Source organism: Amphiprion ocellaris, chromosome 24 (genome assembly GCF_022539595.1).
Source record: "Amphiprion ocellaris isolate individual 3 ecotype Okinawa chromosome 24, ASM2253959v1, whole genome shotgun sequence".
Taxonomy (NCBI): Eukaryota; Metazoa; Chordata; class Actinopteri; family Pomacentridae; genus Amphiprion; species Amphiprion ocellaris.
Window position 1 is genome coordinate 9,793,734 of NC_072789.1, and position 15,262 is coordinate 9,808,995.

At 37.8% G+C, this 15,262-nt stretch overlaps 1 protein-coding gene across 20 annotated transcripts in view; it reads left to right on the forward strand.

The window, feature by feature from the left end:
- The first annotated feature begins 247 nt into the window (after positions 1-247).
- Positions 248-15,262, forward strand: part of abi2b (abl-interactor 2b) — a 29,065-nt gene continuing 14,050 nt past the window's right edge. For 11 of the 20 annotated variants that reach the window (XM_023289181.3, XM_023289183.3, XM_023289186.3 and 8 more), the window contains exons 1-5: positions 248-407; positions 8,732-8,899; positions 9,428-9,604; positions 11,076-11,093; positions 12,260-12,366. In XM_023289181.3, coding sequence (XP_023144949.2) covers positions 291-407; positions 8,732-8,899; positions 9,428-9,604; positions 11,076-11,093; positions 12,260-12,366 — 587 coding nt within the window. In that variant the 5' untranslated portion in view covers positions 248-290. The remainder of the gene's footprint in view (positions 408-8,731; positions 8,900-9,427; positions 9,605-11,075; positions 11,094-12,259; positions 12,367-15,262) is intronic. The other 9 variants (XM_023289182.3, XM_023289187.3, XM_023289189.3 and 6 more) reach the window with 1 other exon arrangement.

The following is a 15,262-nucleotide window of genomic DNA, read 5'->3' on the forward strand; positions in this document are numbered from 1 at the left end:
GTCAGATGTTGAAATATAAAAGGCCACAAAAAGTTTTGCAAAATGAGTCAGGAAATGACCAAAATGTCCTACATAAGTCAACAACTGTCTAAAATGGCTCAAGGCTTTTGCAAAATGACCAAAAAGTTAACCATCATTCTTTTTTGGTGCCCGTAAATGAGGACAACAGGAGGGTTAAAGGGTGTTGTGTGAACCTTCAGTGGGGTTATTTATTGTGGTCGCCCTGCAGTACCGCACTCAGCCGCGGGGGCGCTAGCGAGTCCGCACACCTCTCCGCTAAAGATGTGAAAATGGCGGAGCTACAAATGCTTCTGGAAGAGGAGATTCCAGCAGGACGAAGCGCTCTCCTGGACAGTTTCACCAATTTGGAAAGAGTCGCGGAGTACTGCGAGAGCAACTATGTCCAGGTAGGCTTGTCACACGCGTGGGGCAAAGACCGGCGCAGTTTTTTAGCTCGGGTTTTTACGTTCGGCATCACTGGCGGCTAACTGATGCTAGGCTAGCTGCTGCTAACGCTGTCGATGCGGTGCAGCCGTGTCGGCTAGCATCGGCTAACGCGAAAACAAGCCGCTGTCAAGGCGCTTTTTATCACACGGCGAACTCGTAATTCACAGTTTTCCGGCCACACTCGTGTCAAGGAGTGTCAGCGTTGTTTTTTGGTTCACATTTCCATCGACGCAGCGGTGTGTGGGACTTGCACATCCATCGTGGGCTACGCGTTAGCCGACTAGCCTGTTAGCCAGCTGCTCGGTCCAAATAACTAAACAGGCACCGTGAAAATCAATTAGCGTGCTTCTCTGCGGGATCAGTCACCGCCGCTACAGCAGCCAGCGGACCGAGCACCGGCCGGAGATGTCGGACGTGATATCAGGGCAGATTAATCTGTGATGAGCCCCGGCTGACAGCAGATAAACCGCCGTGACAGTATTATAAACAGTGATTTATGATGCTGGACTGGAGCCCTTGGTCTTCACGTTGCAACCACATTACACCTTTAATTGATGCATACGAACGACTGAAAATGCTTGTAGCTTCACTTAGATGTTCAGGTTTAGGAGGAAAGGGTAATGTTGCATTTCTGTGTCCGCATATTCAATTATTGCTGCTGATTTGCATGGCTCGTTGGTTTGTGCAGAGGCGTTGTAGGGACCTTTACACACTGGAGGACCAGAAATATTTAGATTTCAACCTGGTAATTGGCCTATTTTCAAGAGTTAAATGAATATTAAGTGTGAGACACTCTGCTCTCTGCAGAGTAAGGTCATCCCACTGTGCTTTTAGTTTCACATTAATATCACAGTGAGTGCAGGCTTGGTGGTTCTGAATTAGTCTTATTTCTGATGTTTCACAGCTGTGATCACATTTCAAGGTGCACTTTGTGACAGAAATGCTTGACAACCAGTGACTGTTTTAGCTACCAGCTGGTGTGAAGTTGGAATATCTTATCGGTTATCAACTCTCTGAACTCCAAGCACCTTCTGGGTATTTTTGTTTACTCCTGTCTCATTTTTCCTCACTGTGGGTTCATTCTTCACTGCGAGTTAAAGTCCTCTATGGAAACAGAACAACCGTGACTAGAAGGCGAACAAACTCAGAAATGTCTTTTCAGTCGTACATAATTTAAAAAAGAGAATGATATATAAATTTTAATACTTATTTTACAAACAACTTTCCTCACCTGTAATCAACAAGTGCAACATTTTTCCAAGTATCACTAAAGCTGTGAAAAATAATGATGGCCTTACGTATTATAGATAATTTACTCTTTATATTTCCAATTAGTTTCGTTATTAGTCTCATCTTTGCTCTCTGTCAACACAACCTGCAGATTCAGTCAAAAAAAATTCTGAAATTTCTGTCATGTGATTGTTGGTTACAGCATTTTTACAGAATTTATTGAGAGTGAGCACTCGATTTTGGTCTTTTTTTTTTTAAAATAAGACCAGTAGAACACGACTATCTCTTTACTAGCAATACTGGAAAAAGGCATCTACATGCTATAGATATTTTACTCCTACTTACTGTGCTGCGTAAACACAACCTGCAGTTCAGCCGAAAAATTCTCAGAATTTTTGTCACATGATTGTTGCTCACAGTGGAGTCATTATTAGCTGGAGTCATTATTAGCTTCCCGTTTTTTTGAAGGAGCAAAAAATTTGGTGTTTTTTTTTATAGAATCCAGTTAGAGCAAATTAGTTGTTTTTTTTTTTTTTTTTAATGAAATGTGTATGATAAGGTGATTTTGATGACATTTATCACAATGTTATGCTTAGATTTGGTCAAGTTTTCCAATTAAATAGCATGCCATAGGTGAGTAGTTAAGCACCATCGAAGAGTTTCAAAGTTGAACATTTCTTCCTATTTTTACAGTTTCTGGTGCTGATAAATGGTGTAATTTTGGTGATGCTTTAAAGGACAACATGTCTTTTAAACCCGGCAGATGTTGCGGTTCACCCATCAGGTCCTGTAATGAAATAAACTGAAAGAAACAACTCATAATAATCAGACTAAATGTATGGTCTGCATTGCTTTTAAAAGCCGCTGAGAATGTAACCCTTCCTTGCACTTTCATCCTGTTTCTACCTGAAAAGCTTCTGACATTCAAAGCTTTCACTCATTCCTGCTTTTGTGAATTAGTTAACCTGTAACCAGGGCGCTCTCTCTGACACGCTCTCATAGAAAAAGTGGTGTGAAGTGGATCTGCTGCTTGAATAGCCCACACTGGCCTGTTTGATCACCTTATTTTCTCGGGGTTTAGAGCATGATTGGAGCGACAGATGAATAGATACGGGGCTGCAGCCTCGCCACGCCAGCGCAGTCACTTCCATTCAGAAGCTTTTGAAATTCTGCAGGTGTGATCTCATCTTTTCAGCAATTTCTCTCATCCCGAGCTCGGCTTTGATAGGTGAGAAATTTGGGAGCGCCGTGTTACAGAGAAGAGGTTTTGACAAGGTGTGATAGTGAAACCTGATGATGAAGAGGGCTGATCAGGTCTGACAGGTCGGCCTGTGGAGGCGGCAGCGGGGTTTGGATGTTGGCAGCTCGCTGTCTGGCCGCCTGCCCTGCTCTCCTCTCAGCCTGCGAGGTTTTCCAGCTGCTCTGAGACGAGTGTTAACATTTATAGATCAGTATTCATCAGGAGGATATTTCACCTCGTCATCTCCTCCCTAATTCATATCTCTGTCCTCCTGTGTCTGATGCAGCTTCTCTTGGAGGAGTTTACACCTGTTGAACTTGTATTTTGGCTCTCATAAACAAGCACAATAACTATGTGTGATGAACAATTCTCTTAATTTACAGCAGATTAGGGATAGTCCGATTAACGAACTGGGCAATTATTGCTGCCAATATTTGGCTTTTTTCAGATTATCTGCATTTTTATTGGCCAATTATTGATAATGTAATGCGCTACTTCAGGTCGCAGGATACTGTGGTCTCAAATGTCAGAATTTATGCTACTCTCATAGTAGCTAATGCTATGCTAACGGCTAGCAGCTAAGCTAGAAGGCAGCCTCAGATTAACCTGGAACAGAATCTGGAAGACAGTAATTAGTAATGCTTTAAGATATGAACCTTAATGGGCGATACGAGTGATATAACATTGAAATATTAAGAAAATAGGGAACGTGACAGCAACATAAACGGAGGAGGGTGTCCTAATTTAATCACTCCTACTTCTATTTTACATTTTCAGTCATAGTCACTCTTATTAATGAAGAAGTGAAGTTATAAATGGCAGGTTCTCTGCTCTCACATGCTGTTAAAACATTACATCTAATGTATGTCAGTTCAATATCGATCATCGCCCTTTCTTGATTACCAATAATCAGCATCAATGTTGACCTTAGAAAAACCAGTATTGGTGGATTCCTGCAGCAGATACCAGGAGTTATTTTTACGATAACATGAGCAGCACATGAAAAAATTCTACTCTGTTGACATTTTTAGTAAAAATCTAAAGATGTCCATGTTGTTGTTGACTGTTGGTATAGTTTCTAATGGTCCCAATTTTATGTATTTTATCTGAAACTTTGATCGTGTGTCCTGTTTTGCCTTGTTTTATTTTATTTTTTTGCACTGATTGTTCTAATTGTGCTATATGCATAAACTTGATTTGGTCTATTTTGACATAATTTTATTTTGACGAAAGCGAGGTCGGTTTGCTTTAATCACACGTGGGAAGACTGATCTTGGAGAGTTTTTGTAGTCGAGTAAAGGTTGTCTGATTCATCGCCTCTGACTGGAGCTGCATCGTTGCTCATTTTAGTGGGAGTAGAGAAGTGTGTCTGCTGAAATTATCAATGATTTTTTGGGTATTTTCCTCTAGTAAGTGCCGCTGAAGCAAATGGGAAAGCGTATTGTTTATTACTCATGTTTTATTCACTCATCTGATTCACCATATGTGCCAAATTTTGCCGTGTTTAGTAGCTGATTCAGTTTCTCCATCGATTACAGATAACTGAGTGTTTCCTCCATCTATCAGTTACAACATTTCAGTCACAGCGATTTCCGGCATCATGTTTTCTTCCATAAAATAGATTCCTGTGACTTCCTGAGCTACTAAATTTTATGTTCTAGTGAACAGATGAGACTTTGCAAGTATAAATTGCTTCCACCATGTTTTTATTACATAAAAACACACAAAAAGTTTAAGATAAAACTCTTATTAATCCCGAAGGAAATTCTCTTGCGAGATATCTTTTAGAAAACAAAATGATGTGAGAAATGCAGTGCCTCATAGAAGAGCAACAAGATATAAGAACAATGCATTACTGAAAATATAAATAAGCCATTAGACATGACACGTTGTACATGAAAATGAAATATTGCACATGCTACTGAAACAAAAAACGTTGATATTATTGTTCAGATTTGAGGGAGTTATACAGTTAAAACATGACTTTTAACCATGATTTTGGGATTTAGATGGTTAAATATAGTAGTAATAATAAATAAAATGAATCTAATATGAAAATTATACAAGCTCTCCATGAAAAATTAAAGGCTCAGGACCAACATTTACACATTTTGCTGTAAATAGTAATAACAACAAATCAGCCCTGGATGAGACATGCTGCATACTTTAAATCCTATATTGTAGCTTTTACATTTTGCTAATTGCTTTGCTTCTAATATGATTTATTTTTCTGCCCTAAACTGAGGTGATTTTGCATTTAGCTTCAACTCCAAACCTGAGTCACGTCAGATTTGTCGTCTCTAATGAGATACTGTATCATCGGCTGATTTAACAGATGAAAAATGTTGTCGTTCAGCCCCTCAGGAACCAGTTTGTCTTCATACTCGTGCAGCGCTGCTCCCTTCACACGCCTTTAAATGATGCCGTTTGTTTTCCGGCTTTACCAGATGCTTAAATTAGTCAGATTTTACTGTGTGATTCCTCAGAAATTACATCACCAGCACTCTGTTTCACTTAAAAGGGAATTTTACCACTGAGGATGCTCCTGATTGAACTGCTTAGGACTTCATTCTGATTCAGCTCACATCTTCAGCGTTGCTCTGGCCTCAACTGCATTATTTTAAAACTCATAAATACATACATTACACAGATTTACATTTGAGCCGCTGGTCAGTGTCTCTGAAGAGAATGGAAAGAAGAAGAAATCTATAGGCGGATTTTTTAACTTCTTCTGGCATTCGACTGTCGCAGCGTGGCTGTAGCTTGAACTAAAATCAATTAATCAATATCCAATCAGCCCCCAATCGCTGCAGTGACCTCGTGTGTGTTTACTGTCAGTAATCTAGTAAACAATCTGCTGCGACGCCACAGATGGTGGCTGAAAGTAGATAGTGAATGTTGTTGTTTTACGCTCGCAACTAATGATTTTCATTATATATTAAGCAGCAGATTATTTTCCTGATTAATCAACGCGAGAAGGAAACGAGCAATGCCAACTGCAGTTTTAATCACCCTGAAGTGACATTTAAACTTCAGTCCAGAACTTAAATATGGGAGAAAGAAAAGCTCAGTTCAAGAATCAACTAATGTTTGGCTTATTGGCTGAAAAATGAAAATCAGATATGAGCAACTCTGTATGCTCTGTATCTGGTTCATTAATTATCATTTTTATTAATTTATTTTCATTCTATTGACGATAAAGTCTCAGAAAATTCAGCGAGGATTGTTTTAAATCCAAAGAGTGTTTATGTTGTTTGCTTGAAACTTGGTTTCTTCAGCTTGAGTACAATCACAATTGAGGACTTCTGCATGATTTTTCCACAATTTGTGAATGTTGTTATGATTTTATTGACATTGTATTAGTTCTGAAATGTAAGAAAATGGCTTTAGAAGGCTAACATAAGTTAAAATCCAAAGAATAAAAGCAGCAAATCCTTAGTGAGATTACAATGCATAGTATGAGGAGCAACAATCAACAAATGTTTGGTGTTTGCTTGAAAAGCTCTTTGAGAATGAGTCAAATTAGTTGCTGTAACTCAAGTAAAAATCTGAAATAAGGTCATCTATAAGCATTTTATTATTTTATTTGTCTTATATTGACTATAACAAGTCAGAAAACAGTGAGACAAATATAACAAAGAGATTCAGTTGAATTCATTCACAATGAATGAGTGCTGCAGTGGCCGAAATCTTTAAAAATGAAGCTACAAAAGTGGTATTTCTTGAATTATTTATGCTACAAAAAAATGCAAAACCTAGAATCATCATGTAGAACAGGCTGTACGTACTATAGATATTTTACTACTTAGATTTTGAAGTTGTTTACGTGCTTGTTTCCTATCAGCAGTTAAACTACTCTCAGATTTTTTGTCACATGACTGTTGCTCAGAGCCGCTGGAATGAAGGCTTCCCTGTTGCACTGAGAAATGCAGATTTTTTTTTGGTTTTTTGCAGAATTTTGTTAAAGCAAAGAGGTTTCTTTTGGGGGATTTTTAAATTTAACGACACATGCAGCTGCAGCTGTATTACCTGCTGCTCAGTGTAATACCTCTGAGGGGTTTTTCCTCCTGCTTCACTGAAAACTTACTTCTTGGCACTGAAGTCTTGTATAGCAGCAGTTTCTTTCCTTCAAACTGCATCCACGTTGCTCTGGTGCCACAAGGACTATATTTGATGAAGTCTTTCCAACACAAGGTGACCTCTTAGTGCGTTATGTTGATCTTCCGTATTTCAAAGTTTACCTTTGATTAAGTCTGTTTATAAAGTACTTGTTGGCAGATTTTGTTCTGGGAAAAAAACTCAACCCTAAGACAAGTAACTTACAGTTAAAACACAAAACTAAGCAAAAATAGTGATGTGAAAGATCAGAATTGAACAGAAACATACTGAAGAATAACAATTTGTTGTGAACCAGACACAATTTACTTAATACTTCATTTGAAATACTAAAACAAATGTTAAATTACACAATAGAATACCCTGTTAACCAACTAAATGCACATTGTTTGGTTAGTTTTTGTTTTGTTTTGCCAAGTCTAATGAGGATATAAATTGAATATGTTGGCATTTTGATGTGTTGGTCAGCATGCTGCTGGATGTCACTTTGTTCTTGGTTCTTGTCACTTTACTTTTGATATTATTATGTGATATTATATTTAATGGACGAACTGATTGATCGCTAAAATATGCAGCTGATCTGTTATTGACCCTATGAATACCAAGAAGTTTCTGGGCTTTGTTTGCTCCATTTTTATTTACTGTGGGCTCATTTTTAACTGCAAAAGAATGTTTTCTGTGCAGTATGACACAGATTTAAAGCCATAAAGCAAAAAAGAGGGGGGAAAAAAAGTATTTTCTTTGGTTATTTATTTTGTAAAATTGAAAAAATCTGGAATCAACATATCCAAAATTTTGCCCACAGGATATTTTACAGTTTACAAACGTTTTCACTCTGCTCTGCACATCAACTCTGCAAAAATGTTTCACCATGCTAAATGCATCTTCTAACAACTTGCTCCTCTGTAAACTTTTTTTGACTTTTTTTTTTTTGTTTGTTTTATGGATGCATTATGTTTTAATTTCATTGCCTTCTCCTTTCTGCACTGTATAAACACATCCTGCAACTGAAAACTCTGAATTTTTGTCTTGTTACTGTTGATCTCAGTTGAGTCTATCATGTACTCTGAGTTGCACTAAGAAGTACAGAATTTTTATTTTTTTACAGGATCCGATTAGTGTAGATGGTTTATTTTTGGTGCATTTTCAAATGACACACAGAATAAAGTGAGTTTGAGGAAATAGCGTGATTTTAAGCTGAGATTTGGTTTCGTTTTTGGACTAAACAGCATTGCACAGACTATTGGAAAGTCGAAAACTTCTACTTTTACACTTTGTGAATCTGATAAATGGTGTAATTTTTGTGTTGGTTTTTTTTTTTTTTTTTAAAGAATACACGTCTTATAAACCTGCTGGCATTTTCTGTGTTTCAGAGGGTCGAGAAATATAATTACTTGCAGCTCAGAGTCTGAAAGAAATTACTTTGAACCTTTTTTTTTTTTTTTTTTTTTACAGCATCGTGTGGGACTCATTTACATTTTACACTGGGTTTAATGGACCAGAAATGTGCAGAAAAATGATGTTAGGATGATCTTGCTGTGTAAAGGTCTGTTTAAAGTAAAATATATTTTCAAAATGTCTGTGTGCAGCTGAGGCGGAATCTCACCCTCCTCGCTCTGAACAAACAGCATCATCTGCTCGACTGGAAAATGCAAAGACGTCTTCTGAAAGTCAAATATCTATCTTCTCTCCGTTCAGTCTCCAGATAAGCAGAGGGCGCTGGAGGAGACCAAGAACTACACCACCCAGTCTCTGGCCAGCGTAGCCTACCTGATCAACACGCTGGCCAACAATGTCCTGCAGATGCTGGACATCCAGGCCTCGCAGCTCCGCCGCATGGAGTCCTCCATCAACCACATTTCACAGGTGGGAGCTGATGAAATAAATCACTTTAATTCACACCGTTTTAATTGTAGGCTTTACTCTAATCATCTGAAAATTTGCAAAACCTTCAGGAAGAAAATTCCAATAATTCCTCAAAAATTTCCCTTATGTTTTATCGAAAAAAAATCCTCCAAATTTGGCAAGGCAATTCTTGTAAATATTTTCAAAAAATTAGTGAAAATCTTCCCAAAAAATCCTAAAAATATCTGAAGTGATTACATGTATATCAGTAAAACTTCTGTTTTCTTTGAGAACATTCACAAAAAAAATCTACCAAAATCCAGCGAAATTCGCTGGATTTTTTTTGTGAATGTTCTTAAACATTTTTTTTCCACAAAAAAATGTTCAAAAATTTCCCAAAATGTTGAAAATGTGGACATGGAAGTTTCACTGTGAAAATCTACATTTTTTCCACATTTCCAAACTTTAAAACGGGTCAGTCTGACCTGCAGGACGACACGAGGGTTAAGAAAAAATCAATGTGTAAGTTAAAAAACTTCTTCTCGTCAGACGGTGGACATCCACAAAGAGAAGGTCGCCCGGCGGGAGATCGGCATCCTCACCACCAACAAGAACACATCCCGCACGCACAAGATCATCGCCCCGGCCAATCCGGAGAGGCCTGTGCGCTACATCCGCAAACCCATCGACTACAGCCTGCTGGACGACATGGGCCATGGAGTCAAGGTGCTCGTTCTGGTCTTTCTCCTTCGTTTTAGCCTCCTAATTACCAGAAACACCCCAACCACAAGCCGGTGTGTAATATTAGCCGTCTAAACTCAGAGCATTTTTTTGCCCCTGTTGCATTTTTACTCACTGTGGGCTCATTTTTTTTGCTGCTGTATGAAGTTTTGCACCTTTATGGGAAACAGAACAACAATAGCAAGAAATGGAGATAACTCAGAAATATTTCTTGTGCAAGTTTGACAAAGTTATAAAGCCATTTATCGTATAAAAAGACGAAAAAAAATGTTTTAAACTGAAATCAACATGTACAACATTTGTCCACGTTCCCACAGGTGTTACTAAAACTGGAAAAAAACTAGCTGACTGTACATGTTATAGATATTTAACTACTAACATTTGAAATTTACTTTTTGCTCAGAATAAGCACAGCCTGCAGTTCAACCGAATGTTTGACTGTTGGTCACAGTCAGTCACTAATAACTCCACAGTTGCTCCGAGTAGTGCAGAATTTTTAGTTTTATACAGAATCCGGTTCAAGCAAGCTGTTGTTTTTAGCCAAATATTTAAATTACATGTATAAAATACAGCGATTCCCAAATTTAAGGTTACATTTGGTTAAATATTTAGATTAAAGAGCACATTGTGGAACCAAGACCTATTAGTAGAGTTGAAAATACAACAATTCTTTGTGTTTTTCTAGTTTATTGTTTGGATGAATTGTATAATTTTGGTCCCCAGAGTTGAATTTAGTGTAATTTTTCTACCTTTTTTGCATAAAATACAGTGTAGTTTAGCCTCTTTAGCCCCCCAAACTTTATAATATTGACTAAATTGCTCACAACTCCTTGGGATAAAGCGTCAGAATGCATGATTTTAAGGGTTAATATGCAAAAGAAAAGTCAGACAAGTTCACAAGACAGTCTAGGATAAGTGTGGCATTCAGAAGTGGAAATGTGTTGTGGGATTATTATGGGCCGCTCACGGCAGAATGAAAAGGACTTGTAGAGGTCAGACACTTAGTATTGTGTTTCAGTGAGCTTCGGAGTCGAGTAATTTAAGAGAAAATCGATGCCTGATGCTTTTCTCCGGGATGAGAAACTAAAGTCAGCCGGGACATGAAGTCTGTCACCTGCTGCTGGGAACAGGTTTCTGTCTAATAATTATTTTATTTGATTGAACAGCCCCAGTGTCTTTTTCTATATAAAGCTCATTTCCCACTGACTCCGTGAACAAAGACGAGCTTGTTTGCCAGAAAATGGAATCAGTCGCTTGAAGCTCACAAAGGTTTCAAAGATCAAATTCCTCACAAGTTAACACTGAGCCATTGTTGCCCGGATCTCACCAGCTTGGCTTTATGCACCACATGCTTGAACAGTTGTTGATTTCCTCTCTTCTTTCACACACTAATCACCTGATTTCTTCTCTTTCTCTCTTTCTGCTTGCCTAATTTTACCTTTTTGGTCAACCGTAGTGGTTGCAAAGGTTTAAGGTAAGACTTTCAAAGTAAGAGCCTCAAATGAGAGAGGGGTTTTTGTTGTTTTTTTTTTTTTGTCTTGAATTGCTGTGTTTTTTCTTTTCTTCCTGTTTTTATTTATATTTTAAGTAGGGGTCAACTGATAATTTCTTTCAGGATATATACTAGTATTGATCACCAATAATCAAAGGGGACTTTTAACTGATTTTTGGAACTAGTGCACATAAATTTGTAATAGCACAAACTTTGTTGGAATCCCCTTATTTGTTTGTGCTTTACAGGCTTTATTAAAAAGAACTTTTAACGTTTGTCCTTCAGTGTTGATTGGGTGTTATTCGTGACATGTAGGCAATCAGATCGCACAAGATTTCTGGAGAATTTAGAACTTAACGCTACGTTTTTGGGATATAGGATAAAAACACCTCCAAAAATCAGTTGACCCCTAATTTAAAGCCCTTTGTTTGTTGTTGAATAAAGAATTATTTGCTTTCTAATTGAAAATTAAATGAGATGACTGATGGGGTTAGACAGGTTAGGTTAGCTTATCTTAAATCACGTATGTGTATAAAGCTAACAATCAAAATAGTGGACAGGAAGTGACAACTGTCAACAGACAACTTCAAAATAAAGGCTCTTTCAAAATAAAAGTACATCAATAATTCTGCCTTAAGGGCAACACACCATGGAAGTGAAATTAGATTTAATAAAACGCTCGAAACAGGGTGAAACACTGACGAACATCGGCATTATTAGATCAATATTTTGTTATCTTCTTGTAAAATGACTCATAAATGCATGAAAGTCATTGGTATTCATGACTTTTCTGAAGACCTGATCAATATCGTTTTGTTTTCATTTTCGCTGGAGTTCCGACTTGTGATGAAAATCGACTTACATCAATCTGTAGGAACGGAACTCTGACATAAGTCGAGGACCCCCTGTAATGTGTTAATTAGGGTGCTTTCAAAGTGGATTTGGTTTCTTTTTCACAGAGCCAGGTTCGCTGTTTCCCCATTTCCAGTCTTCATGCTAAGCGAACTAGTTTCTGCTCAAGTTCCACTTAAGTAGCATCAGTGTTATCCTCAAACTCTTAGTGAGAAAACAAAGATGGATGATGCTAGAAATGATCAGAAACACTGACGTGGTTGAAGCTCTCACCAATCTTTACACCTCTACTACAGGCCAGCGCTCAAAACATGAAGGCCGGAGGAGTAGGTGGACTTCCTCGCACCAACCCCCCAACACAGAAGCCCCCCAGCCCGCCCATGACGGGGAAAGGGACCCTTGGGTATGTAAACTGCCCCGGTGCTCTTAACGGACGTTCGGAAAGCAGAGTTGTGTCCGTGAGGAGCCGAGCGTAGCTTTGGGAAAGAAACCAGGAGCTCTCCAGATGGTTGCTCACAGTTTCATCATCGCTCCTTTACCTCCTGGTTTAATTAGAGTCCCTGCGGTGGTTTAAATGTATTTTAGTGCCAGTTCACTTCACAGCAGTGCTCTGTGCTGCTGAGGCAGGTTTGGGAGTCGCCGCTTTGTCAGGAGTCTCCTCAACCTGGTTGTGTTTCTTTAGGGATTTTACATCAAGCTGTATGCTGAAATTTGACAAGGTCATTTCTGGCCATTAGATTAAAAAAATGCCAAATTAGACTTGGTAAAAAGGTAATTGTTTTTTTTTTCATTAAATATTTTCATTTTGGCGCTGATGAATTTCATTTGGGGTGCCAAAAATTAGTTTATGTTGAAAAAAAAAAAATATGACACCTCAGTTTCAAAATGTAGATCAATACAAGCCATTTTTCAATACGTCGCTTTTGTTTTTCTTGAGCAGAACAAACCAAAATGTCATGTAAACAGAAAAAAAACTGTCAAATAACTCGGTCTAAAAATGGGAAATTTCTCATTTAAAGTCCGATTAGAGGATAAGTAAACCAGATTATGAATATGATTAATGTTTGAAACATTATAAGGCGTTAAAAGATGGAAATAAAATGTCTATTGCAGAAGAGTGAAACCAAAAACTTTCAAATTTCGGCGTTCAGTCTGATCACTTTTTTTAAATTGAGTGTAATTGATTCTATTTTTTTAACCCAATAATCTAAATAATTGGTAATTCCAGCTTTAGCTTATTAGAAATCAAGTGTATTTAAACAGGATATATAAACTGCAAAATCATGTCTAGTTGTTGTTAAACTGTAAAATGCTGGTTTCAGCTGTTAAATAAGTCAATTTAAAGGATATTGAGCAAAATATTTACATAAAAAAACAGATGTCTGGAAGTTTCTATTAATATAGAAGTCTTTTTTGGAAGAGTTTATCAGAAAATCATCTTTCTTGAGATGTTTTGTGGTCGTTTCTCACCCTGACTGTTCTAAAAATGCAGATCAGGATGGGTTTTGAGTAAAACCTGTTATGTTTTACCTGTCAGAGCTCATGAAAGGTTTATTTGATGTTGTCTGTTGTGTGTCTGACTGTTGAAGGTGTCTCTTATCCCACAGGGACTCCGCTAGTAAACGTTGTTCATGTTCTTGTCGCCTTCGGGGAGCTTCCTCGACGTCGAGTGCTGTTTGTGTTTCTGTGTGAAAATGTGTGCGTGTGTGTCGAGTTGTGCGACTGTCCGCCCCTTCATGTTGACCTCCAGAGGTGTGTCTGTGTGTCCGTCCCTTCAAGACGCATGTCGATCAGCCACAGCTCCATGACGCACCTCCTGCCGCAGCCTGAGGCTACGGGCGGACATCTTTCTGGTTTTAATTTACCCTCCTCTTGTGGTTCTTTTTATTTTCTTCAAATTTTACTTTTCAGTTGTGTGTTTGTGACCCAGCTCGCCCACTCCTGGCTGCCCCATATTCCTCATAGCAACGTTTTGCCATAGCAACAGTGCTCAGAGATGGGTCACCCCACTGTGTCAGCTGGGAAATCTACACGCCAGCGCATCTTTGCAGGCCCAGATCAATAAATCTGAGGGTTGTGGTTTTTTCTTTCCCCCCTCCATGTTTAAAACTGAGGACGTCATTAGCATAGCGCTGCTGTCGGGCTACAAAACCGCATTGTTTTTATTTAATGTGTGTTAAAGTACGTGGGCAGTGCTGCTTTAGAAGACAGATGGGAATTTAAAAACATGCTGTTTTTCATTACTTTAAGACCCTAGAAATGTCTGTCGTTTTATTGAGGAAAAACACAGAAAACAAAGGACTCAAACTGTGTTTTTGTCAGGGACAGAATAATGAAACGAAAGTGAAGTCTGATTGTAATAGTCACAATTCTTACATTAAACTGAGATTTAAGACAGAAAAAAAAATCAGGACTTGAGTTTAAAGTCAGGATGTGAATTCTGACTAACAAAAGTTAGCATTTTGCAAAAAAGAATTCTGCATTTGAAGTCATAATTTAAAAAGTACTCATTTCTGAGTTTAAAAACAGAATTCTGGAAGAAAAATTTCAGTCAACAGAATTTGAAAAGTCACTTCTAAGATTCTGAGAAGTTAGGATGTAAAAGTCAGAACTTCTGATCTAAATTCAGAATAATGAGCTTAAAGACAGAATTCTGAGAAGAAAAATCTTAGTTCTGATTTTAATGTTCAGATTTCTTTATTTTTTAAAGTCAGAAATATGGGGAAAAGAAGTGAAAATTTCATGTTAGAGTTTTAAGATGTCAGAATTCTAAACTGGATAAAAGGATATATTTTAAAGAATAAAAAAACGGAACAAATTCCACATTTAAAAAGTCGAATTCTGAGAAGTCAGAATGTTTCAAAAGTCAGAATTCTGACTTTAATCAGACTTAAAAATAAGGCTTTTAAAATAAAGTCAGAATTCTAAATTTAAAGTAAATAATAAAACAAATTCTACATTTGAATAACTAAATTCTGCAAAAAATTAATGGAATCTTTTATCCACAACAAAATAAAAGAGAATTTCGTTTTTTTTTTTATTCAAAACTGTGCAGGGAAACGGATTGAAATACGATATTTAGCAAAATGGTGACAATAAAAGCATTGTATCCATTCTAGGTTTTTTCATTGTAAATGTAATATAATGTTTTTAACACTCAAACCCAGTTTCGTATTAGATATAATAGACGTTTCTTACATAATGAGTGTTTCCCTGATGGTTTCTGACCGGCAGCAGCGCCATCGTGTCGTCTTGACTCCGCCCCCACCTGGACCTCAGCCCCGATCTTCGCCACCTGT